We start from the raw sequence: 17,485 nt of genomic DNA on the forward strand, positions 1-17,485 counted from the left end.
ATGAAGGCTTTGTGACTATTATTACAGAATGCGCTCCAGATGAGTAAGTTTATTTATATTAGAAATAATATGTCTAACAGCATCTATAAGTACATTATAACTGTAGTATCTCTAAGTATATCATAATGTGTTGCAAGTACCTCAGTTTTTCAACAGAACTCAGTGGCTAAATTATTTAGCTTGTGTAACCTTAACTTGAACCTACTTTTAAGGCACTGTCTTTAAGATGCTGATAGCAGCGTAGATCCTCATATTCTTATGTACTTGCATCATAGGCTGTTTGGTAACTTCAGTGTATTATCTTAAGCCCCAGGAAAATTAATGGTAAGTCAGAGTGTAAACTCCACCCCACACTCCTCTCTTGTCCAACAAAAATTATAGGTGCCTTTGACAGTGCTGCCTGGCTAATGGATTTGGGAATATGGTCTCTAATCTGAAGCGATTACAAGGATCACAGAGCAGAAACACTGAGTTATAGGACTGGTAGAGTTTTGTACCCAGGGTAGTCTGAGGTTGTCTTGGAGAATCTACTTTAACTGTGGAGAAGTACAGACTGATAGAAATCTGTGTTTCATAAGCCACAGATGGAGGTTCTCCATGTGGTTCTCAATAGACTTTATGGAAGGGTGCAAGTCTTGGCCTAACCATGCTGAATCAGTTGAAACACAGTCATCAGAAAGGAGCTTGTGATGGTTTGGATATTCCCTGCCCCACCACACTTTAGAAATACCCAGACTAGACTCAGACATCTCTGGGAATATAAATGAAGCTATTTATTTACAGCTAGCACAATATACAAGCAGATATTTACAGTATATACAGCTATAGACAGAAATAGACAAGGGAAAAGGCAATACAGAAACACAACAGCCCTCCCAGAAACCTGAGTCCCCAGGAGGGGCTCTCAACCACCCCTGCACCTTCCCCCTGCCCCTCTCAACCTTACCCCAGTCCTAAAGAAGAACAGAGGTTCGGCCAAGAGGTTAAGAAGCAAAGTGGGTTAGGCCAAATGGAAGGTGAGGTTAGGGAGTAAGATGTTGCTCAGTCAGCAGCCCAGGAGAGGGTGAGACAAAATGGAGGGAGTGTTATCTAATGTTTTCATTTCTTCTTCCCCAACTCCTCAGCGAGACTTTCGAGGGAAGTGGACATCACCACAGTTTTCCTTTCACAGCCTATGGTCTAGTTCTTCTCACCAAAACATTCTACCCTCTTCAAACTAGCACAGAGCTGAGAATTTGGGTTGAATTTCTGGACAGTTTGACAGTATAAATCCTCTGGCTCAGATGTGTGGTAGTTGTGTAGTAGGAATTTTTTTGAGCAACTGAGAAGGCAAGACAAAGGCAAAGCGCTGCATCGGGTTCCTCCTGGAGGGAGCTGGAAGTCAGAGGTACTGGTCCTTTTTCACTGAGTGAGACAGGTTTTAAGTTATCAGTCCCATGCTGAGCACACAGCAGATGTAGGTAATGGGGATAAAGCTGCTGTGTTAGAGTGATTCAGGTGAAGAGACTGAAACTATCATCTGATACAAGCTAGGGATGGCATATGACATGTTTCAAGAGACCTGTATTTCCATTCCACTGAGTGAGCATCTTTCCTGAATGGAAATGGGTGAGTTTGAGTTGGTGACTCACTGCTGCCAGGTGCTTCATGAACAGGATGTTTTCAGTTTGCAAAGATGGAGTGTAAGATTTTCCTGAGGCTTGTTTGAGGCCTGCTTCAGGAAGGTGGATGAATGTGTGATGCTGCTGGTTTTTTGTTTGTTTGGGATTTGGTTTGTTTGTTTTAACAGTTTCTTTCTAGCAACGACTTGAGAGATCCCACTGCAGCAGTGTCTGTCCTGGACTGTGTTTCATAGCAGTGTTCTCCACAGATTTGCTCTGAGCACATCTACTTTGACAAGGGCAATGAAGCTGGAGAACAGTTCTTGAGAGGAGTGGCAGAGGGAACAGGGTCTGTTCAGCTCAGAAAAAGAGGGTCAAGCTAAACCACCTTACTTTCTACAGCTCCCCAAAGGAGGTTGGAGCAATATGAGGGTTGGTCTCTTTTCCCTAGTAATAAGTGATAGAAGAGGAAATTAGCCTGAGATGGCACTAGGGGAGGTTTAGGTTGAACATTAACACTTTTTTTTTTGGTGAAGAATTTTCCTTTCAACACTGGAGCAGGCTGTCCAGGGAGATGGTTGAATTCCCTGTCCCTGGAAGTCTTTAAAAGTTGCAGAGATGTGGTGCCAGCCTTGGTAGGGTTAGAGAATGACATGACCTGATGATCTTAAAGGTCTGGTCCAACCAAAATGATAGGATATGGTGGTAGATGAAGTGTTGGCAGATGTGCCAGCGTGGACTTGTCAGAGAAATGTGCTTGTGGATGTCTTTCAGAAACCTTGACAACACATCATTCATTATTCATTGGTTTTTGTCTCCTTTGGACTCTAATTACCTAGCTCTTAGAACACATAATTGTTAGTATTGGCTTTTTACAGCTTGTCAGGTTGCTTATATTAAGTTTAAACACTCACTGATGCACTGCAGCTTTTCCAGTCACTAGAAATGTGTTTTATTCTCTTTTACAGAGAATAAAATTACAGAATATAGGTGGGTAAATGTGGAGCTTTTTTGGAGATACAAAGAATGTTGCTTCTGTGAATCTTACCTCAGAAAGCTGTTGGAGACCTGGGAGGATGTAATAACTGTCTAAAGTGCACATAACATGAAAGGTTTTATTCAGTGTTTTTTGTGAATGATCTGGGTTTTGTAGTTGAGTGCATTGGTAGTAGTGAGGAACATTATAAAGACCTCAAAAAATGAGGGGGCTAAAACGTGAGCTGCAAAGTAGGTCAGCATTAGACAGCACATTGCCAATGTGGCCTTTCACTACTTAAAGGAGCCTATAAGAAGGATGGAAGCAGACTTCTTAGCAGGGCTTGTTGTGACAGGACAAGGGGCAATGGGTTTCAACTGAAAGAGAAGGAGATTTAGAATAGAGAGAAGGAAGAACATTCATTTTTTTCTTCTCCTTTTTTTTTTTTTTTGGCAGTGAGAGTGGTAAGACTCTGGCCCAGATTGCCCAAAGAGGTGGTAGATGCCCCATCCCTGGCATCGTTCTAGGTCAGGTTGTTTGGGACTCTGAGCAACCTGCTCTAGTTGCAAATGTCCCTGCTGACTGCAGGGGGATTGGACTGGATGACCTTGAAAGTTTCCTTCCAGCCCAAACTAGTATGATTGTATGATCTCAGGAAAAGTAAATTAATGACTACATGATGCAGTGCTTCAAGAGCTGCACCATGGGGAAGTGACGTTGGAGTCATAACATGATGACAGCTTTTTGGGGTCAATTCCATGAGCAGCAGCTGGTGAAAAAGCAGCAAGGTGTTGGGTGTCAGCCAGAGAGTTAATGAGAACAAGGCAGGGCTGTCACTTTGTTAGTCTTGGTGCATCTAAATCTTACATGCCAGGTGTTGTTCTGGTCTCTGTACCTCAGAGAATAGTTAGAGGAGGTTGCAGGATTAGGAATGGGAGCGGTGCACCTTCTTGTTGGGTGAGCAGTCTGTGAGACTCTGCTTTGCCAAATCCCACAGTACAAGAAGTAAGACATAAGCTGACATCAGTAAGAGAGAAGTCTGAAACAAAGAAAAAATGCTAATAATTCCTGAGGCTTGCTGTCAGTAGGGGTTGTGGAGGCAGGCAGTGTCAGCAGGCACAGAAAGAAGCTGTGCATGTGTACAGACCAGAGGTCTTTGAAAGTTCTGAAAGGATGGGTGGAAATGCAGCCTCTGGTAGATTGCTGGGGTTGGTCACAGGGAAGGGGAGAGGGCCACAGCCACTGTAGATGGCCACAGCCACTGTAGATGGCGTCTCCTGTGGCCACCTTTGGGAGGTTACACAGGGCTACACAGTGTTTCTTGTGCTGTTGGATACACCAAAGATAAGCAGCTGAGTTGCTATGTTGTCCAGTTACCTGCTACAGCTAGATCTGATCTTTTCTGGCCTCCTAAACAGTTTGAAACATGTTTCAGACTTTTAGGCCTGCTTTTTTATATATGCTTAGGCAGCTGTGTAAGTGTGTACAAAATAAGTCTGTTTGGGGAGATAAGAAGTAGAAAAAGACCTACACTGGAAGTTAAGGTGCTTCAGAGAGACAGGTGCTTAACTCCCACATTTGAATATTTCTGTTGCTCCTTGCAAAACTTGTAATCTCTCTTGATAGTTTATCAACATGAAGCAGAGCTGCTGCTGGACAGTTGTCCTGAAATGTCCACAGCTTTTCTCTTTGCTCTGGTTCTGCTTCATATTTTCTTTTCCCTTTTCTTGAAGGCTGCCTTCAAGCTGACACTGCAGGGGGAAATGGATGGCTGCAGCCTTATGTTCTTTGCAAGAATTGCTCTTTAGTCAAATATTTATGTCCTTGTGGAAGCTGATGAGTGGTTTCTGACTCCAGGTCTTCAGTTGCTTATTATTTTGCATTTAAATTGCCCTTTATTTTTTTAATTTGATTTTTTTTTTAAGGCTCTGGGTACATCTGCAGAAAGAAGTTTCCTCAAAAGAGAACTGTATGAATTGCAGAAGGATTCGAAGTGGTAGAGCACAAAGAAACTGAATTTGTACCTTTCTTAGTATTATGGCTGTTGAAAGTTTCTTAGGACAGGGGATAATTGGTACACGTGTGTGCTTAGCAAACTTAATTCAGTTTCAGCCTTTAAGGAAACAAAATGAAGTGTATTTTCTGTGGAGGACATGTTAAAAATGGTAGTTTTACCTTACCTGCAGTCAGCAGAACTTATAAGCATAAGCGACATTGATTCAATTGTTCTCGAGTCTGGAAAGGAAGGAAAAAAACTGCAAGCAGAAAACCCATCTACCAAGTCCTCTGCTGCACTCAAACCAAGCTTTGTCTTCCTTAAAGCTTTGAGTCACAGTCTGATAGTGGGGAAGGGCACAGGGTCCTCCAAGAAGCCTTCTGTTGACCTGGAGTTCAGGGGAAGCCATGTCTGTGTCAGCTGTCCGTGTGGTATTGATTTGAGGAGGGGGCTCTGGAGGTAGTTCCAGTGCTGGCTTTGCTTTGTTGCTTGCTGTGTTGGTGCAGCTGATGGTCACCTGGTGGCTGAGGAACTGATTCCTTGGTCCTTTGGATGTGTGTTTCTGTGCCTGACTCAGTGTGTATGTATATGAAAAAGCCTAATTTTCTTTCAGTGTAAGACCTATTTTTTTCATATGCTTTTGGTATTGCAAACTACTATTTTAAAGCCATGAAAAGGCTGGTTTAGGTTGCAGTCCCAGTGCTTCAGCTATGTGTTTGTACAATAAATAGGTAAAAAGCCCATCTATTTTTTGCAACACCATTTAAGGTGATCATTTATACCTCTTAGTGGACTGAGATATGGTGCAGTCAGTACATTAAGCTGTAAGAGTGAATAAACCCCATGAATAAAAGAATAGAATCTTAGGCAGTAAGGGCAGGAACAGGCAGTTCTGTGGGTTTGAGATTGAGTAGCCTATATGGTATAAATTAGTATTCAAAACAACATAGAGTTTGGTTTTTTGTTTCAGATAAATATACTGGGGGATGTGCCTGTGTGGATTGGTTTTAACTGCAGTAGAGCCACTCAGAAGTCACCTTGTACACTTGGTATTTTTAAGGTATCCAAACTGGGGAGGGAAATTCAAACAGCGATTTGAGCTGAGAGATGTTTTTCATAGAATCAACCAGGTTGGAAGAGACCTGCAAGATCATCCAGTCCAGCCTAGCACCCAGCCCTAGCCAGTCAACCAGACCATGGCTTTTCTTGAACACCTCCAGGGACGGTGCCTCCACCACCTCCCTGGGCAGCCCATTCCAATGCCAATCACTCTCTCTGGCAACAACTTCCTCCTAACATCCAGCCTAGACTTCCCCCAGCACAACTTGAGACTGTGTCCCCTTGTTCTGTTGCTGGTTGCCTGGGAGAAGAGACCAAGCCCCACCTGGCTACAACCTCCCTTCAGGTACTTGTAGACATCAATGAGGTCCCCCCTGAGCCTCCTCTTCTCCAGGCTAAACACCCCCAGCTCCCTCAGCCTCTCCTCATAGGATCTGTGTTCCAGGCCTCTCACCAGCTTTGTTGCCCTTCTCTGGACACGTTCCAGCACCTCACCATCTCTCTTGAATTGTGGGGCTATCCTCTTACTAATGATTTTTTCTTGCACAGTGGTAGAGCTGCAGTATTAGTTTGAGAGGTAGAGAGATGAAACTTTGTTTTTCAATGATCAGTTTGAATTTGAGAATGACTTGATGGAGTCAGGTGTGCAGCCTTTGCTATGTGCATGTATTTTTAATGGTTGCAAGTGCAGTCAGCTTCCCTGGTTTCATTCCTGTTTTCTGCTAATTGGTGCATGATAATTATTTCCTTAACCTTTTTTTTCCCTTTCTCCTGTTTAAGCATGAGCTCAGCTGAAACCTAGCATGACGTTTCAAGTTGAGATAAAAATGCAAATGCTCCCTGGTAATTTATTCTTGAAACAAGGGCAGTTGAGCAGCTGCATGGAATTGATGAGGACTGCCTGATTTGGGCTGCGCTTGTGTGAGGGAGCTGATCTCTTCTCAGTGGGGTTCTTGCAGTTTGCTCTCATGCTTGCTGCTGTGCGTGACTTTGTGCTGCTGTTCAGGATGACTGGAAAAAGACAAGGCTAGTAGCAGAGCTTGTTCTCTCTGCTCTAAATGATCTTGATGAAGTAGGTGCGTGTGTAAAATTACCCTGTAATGTGAGCGCAGAGAGCCGGGCTTGAAGATAACAGTTCACTAATGCAAATTCTCTTGTGTCTGTGGTTCCTTTAATAATCCTTGTCACTTGAAACACATGATGCATTTTCCTCTCTAGCCATAAGATAGTTTTTCCTGCTCTAATATTAAAGAATTTATTGCTCAAGCCACTGAAAAGTATTTAAATGAAGACAGGGAAATATATTACAAGCTGCTGAGGTACCTGGGAAGAAAACAAAGGAGACTGCAGGGCTTTTTCAACAGGTTAAATACTTAATAGCCATCATTTAGAATTAGTTGAGTAGTATAATTCAACCATGGACTGAGGTTTCTGTGGCTCTTGGAATCTGTGTTGGAAAGTCATGGAGTCCTTGTGTGGTGGGGCTTGGAAGGGACCTCTGGCCATCTAGTCCAACCACCCTGCTGAAGCAGGGTCACCCACAGCTGGTTACACAGGATCACAGTGTCTGGACAGGTTTGGAGTCTCTGCAGAGGAGATTCCAGAACCTCTTTGGTTAGCCTGCTCCAGGCTTTAGCGCCCTCACAGCAAAGAAGTTCTCCCTCACTTTCAGATGGAAACTCCTATGTTACAGTTTGTGCCCATTGCCCTTTGTCCTGTCATTAGCGAACCACAGAAGAGGGTCTGACCACATCCTCTTCCCCCACTTTTTAGCTATTGATCACCATTAAGAATATCCCTGGGCTGCCCAGGGAGGTGGTGGAGTTACTGTCCCTGCAGGTGTTCAAGCAAAGCCTGGCTGAGGCACTTAGTGCCATGGTCTAGTTGACTGGCTAGGGCTGGGTGCTAGGTTGGGCTGGATGATCTTGGAGGTCTCTTCTAATCTGCTTCATTCTATGATTCTTAGCGTTCTCCAGGCTAAATGGCCCCAAAGTCATTCAGCCTTTCCTCCTCATAGAGATGGTCTGGTCCCCTCATACTTGTAGCCTCTTTCCCACCCTTGCCTGTATTTCCCTGTCTTTCTTGAACTCAGAAGGCTAGAACTGGACCCAGGAGTCCAGATGTGGCCTCAGAAGTGTGATTAAACTGCCAAGAGATACAGTAATCTTGAGGGGAGCCAATTTAGTTGTGATCATGCTTTGTGCTATTTTGCACTCAGTTTTGCGCCAGAGGCACTGGTTTCGTTGTGATTTGGAACAAATGCCTGCTGTAAACTGGGTCAGTGTGGAGAGGTTCCTTGTGGCTTCATCCAGCTGCTGACTGGATGTAATTTGGCTGAGTTGATGTGTTTAACAGAATTGCATCCAAGACAGTGCTAGTGTGGAAGGTGTGTGCGTAACGCATGTTGAGTGACACGAGATGAAAACTTAATCACTAACATAGTGTGCAAATTGAGTCAGCTTAATTTGTTGCTTCATCAAAGAAAAGAGTTGCTAAGAACATACTATTTTTGAGTCTAAGAGTGTTGTCTGAAATGAGTGGCTTCAGAAAATGAGACATTTAAACATTTTTTGCTTGTATTGAGTGCAAAAGAATCCTAGACAGTTTGTAGTGTACTATTCGGTGTATATTTAGTACTAAACATTGCTTAGTCAGTTTAACAACAACCTTAAATTAGCTTTGCTGTTCTCTTCAGCAGCTACTGCAGAGAAGCTTGACATTGCTTGTTAGTATAAACCCAGGAATGAGATGAAAATTAGACTTTTTGTTTCAGGATATCTTTGCTATGTTGTGTGCTGCTGTATTTTCATTTACCAGTGACCATTGTAGTGATTTCTGGTTTGTATTAATGAAGAGGTTGCTCAGTGTTCTCAACCATGTAATAAAGTAGTGAAGCTTCCATTGTTTGTTATCCAAAAGTAGATCAGAAATGTCTTTAAGCTCCTTAGCAAGGCTGTCCTGTCTTAATTTGAGCTTCCATATGGACAAGAACTGTTTGTGCAGACAACGTGTCGTCTGCTGTGTGGCAAAAGGCTGCTTTATCGCAATGTAGTGCCATAGTTTCAGTCCTCTTTTAGTGCAGTTTTGTGTTGAGATATTGAGGGATTGCCTCAAGTGTGGGAAAATAGTTTTTTTTGTGTTAAGAGAGTGTAACTTCTCTTATTCCAGAAGCCTTCAGCTGTACTAACAGCTACCAGATGTGATGAAGTATTGGAGATGGTTACAAGCAGTGCTTGCTGAGTACGGACTGCAGCATGACTTTCTGGCCTTGAGATGACATGTTTCAAATACTTCTCCAAATGGCATATGAAATGTGCTATATTTGTACTTAAATGCTTCTTAAACATGCTTCTGAAAATGTGCACTTATGTGCACTTACATTCTTCACGGCTTGCTGTTTATAGAGTTGTAGAATTGTTGTGGTAGGAGAAGACCTTTAAAACTGAGCCCACAACCCTTAACCCAGAACTGCCAAGTCACCACTAAACCATGTCCCCCAACAGCACATCTGCATGGCTTCTAAATCCCTTCAGAGATGGTGATGCCACCACTGCATTGGGCAGACTGTACCAGGGCTTCACAACCTTTCTGGGGAGGGGAAGACATTTTTCTTACTGTCCAATCTAAATTGCTCTTTGCATAACTTGAGGGCATTTCCTCTTTACCTATCATTTGCTACTTGGAAAAAACCAAACCTGACTCCCACCTCACTACAGCCACCTTTCAGGTAGTTGTAGAGGGCAAAAAGGTCATCCTTCAGACACATTTTTGTCTGGGCTGAGCAACCCCACTCTTAGCCACTCATCCCAAAACTTGTTTCCTAGACACTTCACAATCTTTATTGCGCTCCTCTGGGCCTGCTCTAGTACCACAGTTTCCATCTTGGAGTGAGGGGCCCAAAACTAAACCCAGTTATTATTTGTTGTGAGCCCCAGAGGGTGATTAATAATTAATAGCAGCACTTGTAAGTAAACCTTTAATACCTCTGTAATATAAGTTATCTCTGCCTTAGAGCAGAAAGAGTTTCAGCCCCTCTGCTGGGCAAATAGCATAAGCTCTGAAGCAACTCTGAGCCAAAAGGGAAAATCCTCTCTCTGTTTATAGTTTAAATGTTTTGCTAGGTAAATAACCAAATCCCTGTATATATTCTATCCTAAACTGTTTTCATAACTTTGCACAGGACTAAGTTTTAATACACAGTGGTTGTGTCAAGAGTTCATAAATATTAATTTTAATTATGTTTTAATGCAAAATTTATATCACCTGAAATTAATTTCTCACCTCTGCCAAATAGGTATAGAAATCCCCCTCTGTAACAGTATTGTGATTGGAGGTTTTGGAGGTCTTCTTTTGTTGTTACAAAAAATAAATGAAGCATACTCTTTTAGGCAGGCTACATATGCAAGTCTCAAAATGCTTGAACAAATGTGTTGGGGGTTGAGGGTTTTTCCCCTTTGATAAATGGGAGAAAATGATTTTCAGGATGAAGTGAGTTCTGGCAGTGCTTTCAGAATTTGTGGCTTAGGCTAAATTTTTAGCCATAGAAGCTCCTTGAAGGTTTAGATCTGAGAAGCATGCTAGTTTTTTATCTTGGTAAGTTCTGTTCCTTATCTGTTCCTGTCTCATTAAACCTGTCTGGACGTGACATGCAAAACAGAGCCACAGGAGTGTGGGTCCAGCAGTGGACCCTTCATTGATACTCAGAGGAATGACCACAGGAAATAACACCTCTGTAACACTTGGTCTTCTTCGTTCTGTTTGCCTTCTTGAGACTGAAGGCTTTACTCCTCCAACCACCACTGACTTTCATAGAATCATACAATCAACCAGGTTGGAAGAGACCTCCAAGATCATCCAGTCCAACCTAGCACCCAGCCCTAGCCAGTCAACTAGACCATGGCACTAAGTGCTTCAGCCAGGCTTCTCTTGAAGACCCCCAGGGATGGTGCCTCCACCACCTCCCTGGGCAGCCCATTCCAATGGGAAATCACTCTCTCTGTGAAGAACTTCTTCCTAATATCCAGCCTATACCTACCCCAGCACAACTTGAGACTTTGTTGCTTCAGCGTGAGGAAAAACGTGTCTGTCTTCACCTGCTGACTCTGAAGGAGCTTGGGAAAATACAATTAGCTGTTAAATCATTATAGGCACCTCAATGAATTTATCTTGCAGGTTGCAAAGGATGACTGCTCCAGACAGAAGTGCTTCTGATGATTTGAGGAATAAGTGACAATTATTCTGTGGCACCATCAACCCTAGGAGTTTTGTCTTCTGTATTGGCTGTGCAGAGAACTGTGACCATCAGCTATTGCTGATTTTATTCTTTTTAAGGCAAGGGCTTTGACTTTTCTGGACGTTATTATTTTCACTTAATGAGTTTTATTTCTTGGCATACTTAATTGCCTGTTTCAGAATTTAGAAGGGTATCTGTGCAGCTCTGCAGTCACTGACTCTGCAGTTCAATAGGTTGTATTGGCAGCTGGTTCATTTCTTGAGTGCCAGTTAATGGCTTTTCTCATATCTCTGTGCTTTGGCTGTGGTGTAATATCTTTCATACATAAATAGAACAGAATATTCAGAATGGGTGAATGGACATGTGTTTGTGGAAGGACACAGATGTGTGTGGGGAGAGGGAGAAGGGATGGGACTTAGCATGGAAAGGTAGCTTGCAGGCTGATGTGCACTTGAAATCATGCTGATCTGTGGCTCATGTGTGAATTGCATCCCAAGGTAAACATACATATTGACTGTCATTTAAATTTCCAATACTGCAGTGAGGGTACAAAGGAGTTGAACTCAGTGGCAGGGAAAAGGTCATAGAATCAGAATGGTTTGGGTTTGAGGAGACTTTAGATCATCTACTTACAAGCCCTGCTGCCTTGGCTGGGGACATCTCCTTATAGATAGGTTGTGTAAGGTCCAATCCAACCTGGCTTTGAACACTTACAGGCTTGGAGCCTTCATAGCCTGTTCCAGTGTGTCACTCTCTTCATGGTGAAGTATGTCTTCCTAATGTCTAACAGGGCTGGTGAAGGGCCTGGAACACAAACCCTATGAGGAGAGGCTGAGGGCGCTGGGAGTGTTTAGCCCGGAGAAGAGGAGGCTCAGGGGTGACCTCATTGCTATCTACAACTACCTGAAGGGAGGTTGTAGCCAGGTGGGGCTTGGTCTCTTCTGCCAGGCAACCAGCAACAGAACAAGGGGGGACAGTCTCAAGTTGTGCCGGGGGAAGTCTAGGCTGGATGTTAGGAGGAAGTTGTTGGCAGAGAGAGTGATTGGCATTGGAATGGGCTGCCCAGGGAGGTGGTGGAGTCACCATCCCTGGAGGTGTTCACGAAAAGCCTGGCTGAGGCACTTGGTGCCATGGTCTAGTTGACTGGCTAGGGCTGGGTGCTAGGTTGGATTGGCTGATCTTGGAGGTCTCTTCCAACCTGGTTGGTTCTATGATTCTAATCTAAATTGAGCTGCTTCCAGTTTGAAGCTATTGCTGTCACTACCTAATTTTGTATAAAACCTCCAGCTGTCCCATAGCATCCTTCAAATACTGGAAGGCTGATAAGAGATCTTCCTGAGCCCTTTTCTAGTGTCACGAACCTCCAACTTTGTCTGTATTCATAGGAGAGGTGCTCCAGCCCTCTGATTATCTTCATGGCCTTGTGTTGAGGACTCTAGAGCTATTATTCATATCCATCACTCATATGAAGCTTTGTCTTGTTTTTGTTTTCCCTCCTTTTTGTTCTTTCCCCTTTTGCTTGCTTCTTTGTGTGCTTTGTTTCACATAAAATGAATGATTCTGTAACTTGATAAGGGTAGTAATAATTTGTCACTTGTTTTCTGTAGAGAAACCCCTTTGGGCAGGAAAATCTTTTTGCAGCCCAGCTTGAAACTGTATATAATTGACTAAACATGTCAGCCTGGAAAGTCCAGCTTTGTGTGTGTGTCTAATGGGATCACATGGCAATTACTATAAAACCCTGTTTGATTAGAAATCAGAGAATTAAGATTCTTCATTACTGTGCTTTCTTTAATGCTATTTTGATTTTTCAAGTGTCTTAGGCATTGCTGTTAAACTGAAATTAAGATTTTTATCTAGTTGCCTGTACAAAAATGAGGAATATGAACCTTTGTCCAGTGGTGATCAGGACTGGAAATTAAAAAAGATAGTTTATTAGGTTTTTTTCATTGATACTAACAGAAACCTGCTAGATTATCATATATCTGCTGGATTTAATATTCATAGAATGAACCAGGTTGGAAGAGACCTCCAAGATCATCCAGTCCGACCTAGCACCCAGCCCTAGCCAGTCAACCAGACCATGGCACCAAGTGCCTCAGCCAGGCTTTGCTTGAACATCTCCAGGGATGGTGGCTCCACCACCTCCCTGGGCAGCCCATTCCAATGGCAATCACTCTCTCTGTGAAGAACTTCCTCCTAACACCCAGCCTATACTTTCCCCAGCACAACTTGAGTCTGTGTCCCCTTGTTTTGTTGTTGGCTGCCTGGGAGAAGAGATCAACCCCTACTTGGCTACAACCTCCCTTAAGGTAGTTGTAGACAGCAATGAGGTCCCCCCTGAGCCTTCTCTTTTCCAGGTTAATCAACCCCAGCTCCCTCAGCCTCTCCTCATAGGGCTGTGTTCCTGGCCTCTCACCAGCTTCGTCACCCTTCTCCAGACACATTCCAGTATCACAGCGCGAGTTACATATTTTAGTATCCTGGGTGTAACCATCATGGCATTTGTGTTACTGCTAACAAAAGGCCCTTCAGCTGCAGCTTCTAACAGATTAAAATCTACAGTGAGTACTGTTCTTTTTCAAGTTAGTATCAACAAAAAGTTGTTTTAGTAGGTCCTTGGGTTACGCAGTTCCAGATTTAATCACAGGGCTGCAGCACCAACTTCTTAGATCATACTGAGGCATAATTGAGCCTGTGGAGTTTGGAAACTGGGAAATAGACTTCTACAAATTTCTTAAAATTTAATGATACTGAACTTTAATTGCTTTGTCTGTAAAACAGAACCCGAACCTGGTTGATTCTGTTGTTCTAACTGAATCATGGAATGGCTTAGATTGGAAAGGACCTCAGACAATCTACTTCAACCCTCTGGCCGTGGACAAGGATGCCTCTTACCTCATGTTGGTTGCACAAGACCTTATCCAACCTGGCCTTGAATGCCTCCCTAGATGAGGCATCCACAATCTCTGTGGTAAACCCATTCCAGAGTCTTGCCATCCTTATGCTGAAAAATTTCTTCCCAAGACCCAGTCTAAGCCAAGTATCCCTCAGCTTAAAGCCATTCCCCATTGTCTTGTTGCTAGACTACATGATGAAAAGTCCACTTCCAACCTTCCTGTAGGTTCCTTTCAGGTACTGGAAAGTGACTACAAGGTTCCTCCTAGAGTTTTCTCTTCTTCAGACTGAAAAATCCTATCTCCTTTAGCAGATTTTCGTAGCAGAAATGCTCCAGCCCTTGAATCATCTTTTTGGCCCTCCTCTGGATTCACTCCAACAGTTCTGTTGTTGTAACTACAGGCTTTAAATAGATATTGTAAATAGTTTTACCTGGCAGTACTTTGTTTAAAGTGTTAATTTTAATGTTTTTTGCCAGCACAGTGGTGAATTTTAATATGATATAAAATGGAAGCTCCTTTTTTTAGCACATGTTACTAAACATTTATTGCTACGTGCATTTGAATGATAAGCAAATAAAAACACAGCAATGGCTGTGGTTTATAACTGGTCATTAGAGTCCTCATCCATCAAAATGCTTAAGCATGTGCATAATGAGCCTATTTGCATAATTACAGTTATGAGCTTGATTTCTGAGCATTTAAGTAGTCCTTTAAGCATACGTGGAAGTGTTTGATCAAGCTTGATGGTTTAAATGGACTATGACTGAAAACTGGATGGCTGAAATTTGCAGCTAACTTAGTGATGTGATGTTTTTGCACTTCTAAAAGTGGTCAGCAAGTGTTGGCAAACTTCCCTCACTGGCTACTTGATGTTATCCATAGGATTATACAATTGCTTCAGTTGGAAAAGACCTCTAACAGCATTGAGATTAGTGGTCAACCCAAGACCGTCGTGGCTATTAAACCATGTTCCAAAGTGTCATGGGCACACTGTTTTTGAACACCACCACTAACCTCCCTGGACAGCCTGTTCTAATGCCTGACCACTCTTTCAGTGAAGAAATTTTCCCTAATATCTAATCTAAGTATACCCTGGGGAGCCTCTTTTCAGTGTTTGAAAACCCTTTCAGTGAAGGACTTTCTTCTAATGTCCAACCTAAACCTCTCCTGGCACAATTTCAGGCCATTTCCTATTGTTCCATCGCTTGATACTAGGGACAATGAACTGCCTAGAAAGGTGGAGTCACCCACCCTGGATGTGTTCAAGGATGTGGTGCTTAGGGATATGGTTTAAGGTGAATCTTGTAGAGGGAGGCTATAGGTTGGACTTGGTGATGCCGGGGGTCTTTTCCAAGATGGATGTTTCTGTGAGACTTATTCCCACCTCATTAAAACCTCTTTTCCTTGTGACCGTGTTCAAACAAGTAATCTCCTCCCTTCAGGAATGGTGGATTTGGATTTGAAATTCTTAGGGCTGTTTCAAAAAAAGGGCCAAGTGGTCTTGTCTGTAGCTGTGAGGCAGTGTTCCATAAGTCTCTTACCTTGTGGCTCTTCCTACCATTGACTACCACTGAGAATTTCTCTCCCTTGAGTTCTCTGACCATGGTATTGTGCAGCATAATCACTTGTCATATCATGGACTTCATGGAAGTATAAAGCCTCATCTTCCTTCTAATTCAAAGGGTTAAAGAGAACATGATGGATGGATGCTGCAAATGCTAAGCATTAAACCCACAACCAGAATTGCCTTATGGGGAATATATTTTCCCCCCCTTTCTGAGCCAAAAATAGATCTGTAATCAAACCATGTGATCTTCCCCTTACCTTTGCACTGATAATAAGTCGGGATGATGTGGTTTATATTTCAATTACTGGGTGCTTTTCCTAGGCTTGTGCTTGATGGATGCAAGAATCTGAGGAACCTCAGTAAAAACAGTGCAGGTGTATGAGCTCAAAAGGTTAAAACTCAAGAGTTTTGCCACTGTTTCTTAGGTGGAACATTTTCTCATCTCCTTGAAACAGGACATTTAAATCCAGTTGCAGGTGAAGGGGGAGTGGAAAAAACAAACCAACCAATTTTATCTGGTTGAAATTGCTGTTTGTGCAGACAAAGTTATTTTAGTTTGTGGTGTTAGTAGAGGTTTACTTAGTCTAACCTGAAGTGTGTTTTGGCATGATTGCATTAAATTGCTGGGCTGTCAGTTTTAACTGCTGATTTTTTTTGGCCTTTATGCCTGTAAAACAATGTTTGACCTAGGAATAACTGCTGATTTTTACTGAGAAATGGGAAGACAATATTAGCTAAAATTACTACAGGTTGTTAAAATACTAAGCATCTGTTTGCATCATCTGAATACTTTTGTTATGCACTGTGGGGGATAGGCAGCTGCAAGTTGGGGAGGAGTTACGACTGCAGTTTCATTTGTGGCTATCAAGAATTTACTGCATGGAAAAGCAATAGTTGTGCATTCCGCAAAGTCACAGAATGTTGAATGTTGGAAAGGACCTCAAAAGATCATCCAGTCCAAGCCCCCTGCTAGATTAGAGCAGCTCCCAGGAGGATGCAGGGAAGGAGACTCCACAGTCTGTCTGGGCAGCCTGCTCCAGTTCTCTACCACGCTCAGAGTGAAAACCTTTTCCTTATGTTCACGTGGAACCTCCTATGCTCCAGCTTGCACCCATTGCCCCTTGTCCTGTTGATCACTGTGAGAAGAGCCTGGCTCCATCCTGTTGACACTTTCCCTTCACATATTTGTAGATTTGAATGAGGTCAGCCCTCAGTCTCCTCCTCCCCAAGCTAGAGAGACCCAGCTTCTTCAGCTTTTCCTCAGAAGGGAGATGTTCCACTCCCTTCAGCATCTTTGTGGCTCTGTGCTGCACTTTATAAGCTATTAGAAGGAGAATTAATCCCAAAGCACTCTGGTGTGGCTGATGGTGTAGCAAAAGACGTGGCAAAGTTCAATAATGGTTGGACTCTTACCTTAAAGGTCTTTTACAACCTAATTACTTCTCCTCATCCTCCTCACAAAATCATGGAAGATGTTTCTCCAGCTCTGCAGAGGATGAGGATAAAGTGACTAAAGGAACATAACTTAATTGTTTGTTGTCTACCAATACACTGGAGTTTCTACAACATGTTGGAAGGAGCTTGTAAGTCTCTAATTATGGTGTGAGTTGTCAGTGTTTGCAGCTTACTAATGTTCCATGGCTTTTCTTTTAAGTCTGTTAAACCTAAAATTTCCTTTCTTAGCGAGTTTCAGTTTAGGTAATTTGCCCCCCAGAAGAATATGCTGAGAGCTGATGTCGCAAGGAACAGTTTCTCCTGTTCTTCTCTTTCTTACAGTATTTACATCTTTACAGACATGATTTTAACTTTATTTTGTTTGTTGTTTTTGTCTTTTTAGGGGGCAGCACTTAAATATTTGCCAGCTATTGTCAATGATGTGAAATTAGTATTTGATCCCAAAGAACTTAGGTGAGTAAGAATTAATGAAGTTTGTAGTGTCAACTTGATCTAGATCTTTATTTTGCATATATATATTTATACACACACAGAGACAAAAAATTACAGATACAGAGGCAATGAAATATGAGCCATTGAAAAGCCTGGATGAGGCACTTAGTGTCATGGTCTAGGTAATTGGATAGGGTCGGGGGATAGGTTGGACTGGATGATCTTGGAGGTCTCTTCCAACCTGATTGATTCTATAATTCTATGAC

At 42.7% G+C, this 17,485-nt stretch overlaps 1 protein-coding gene across 4 annotated transcripts in view; it reads left to right on the forward strand.

The window, feature by feature from the left end:
• Nucleotides 1–17,485, forward strand: part of DOCK1 (dedicator of cytokinesis 1) — a 433,046-nt gene that overhangs the window by 89,899 nt on the left and 325,662 nt on the right. For all 4 annotated transcript variants that reach the window (XM_064145308.1, XM_064145312.1, XM_064145309.1 and 1 more), the window contains exon 24: nucleotides 17,170–17,240. In XM_064145308.1, coding sequence (XP_064001378.1) covers nucleotides 17,170–17,240 — 71 coding nt within the window. The remainder of the gene's footprint in view (nucleotides 1–17,169; nucleotides 17,241–17,485) is intronic.

This window comes from Pogoniulus pusillus, chromosome 6 (genome assembly GCF_015220805.1).
Source record: "Pogoniulus pusillus isolate bPogPus1 chromosome 6, bPogPus1.pri, whole genome shotgun sequence".
NCBI classification, from domain to species: domain Eukaryota; kingdom Metazoa; phylum Chordata; class Aves; order Piciformes; family Lybiidae; genus Pogoniulus; species Pogoniulus pusillus.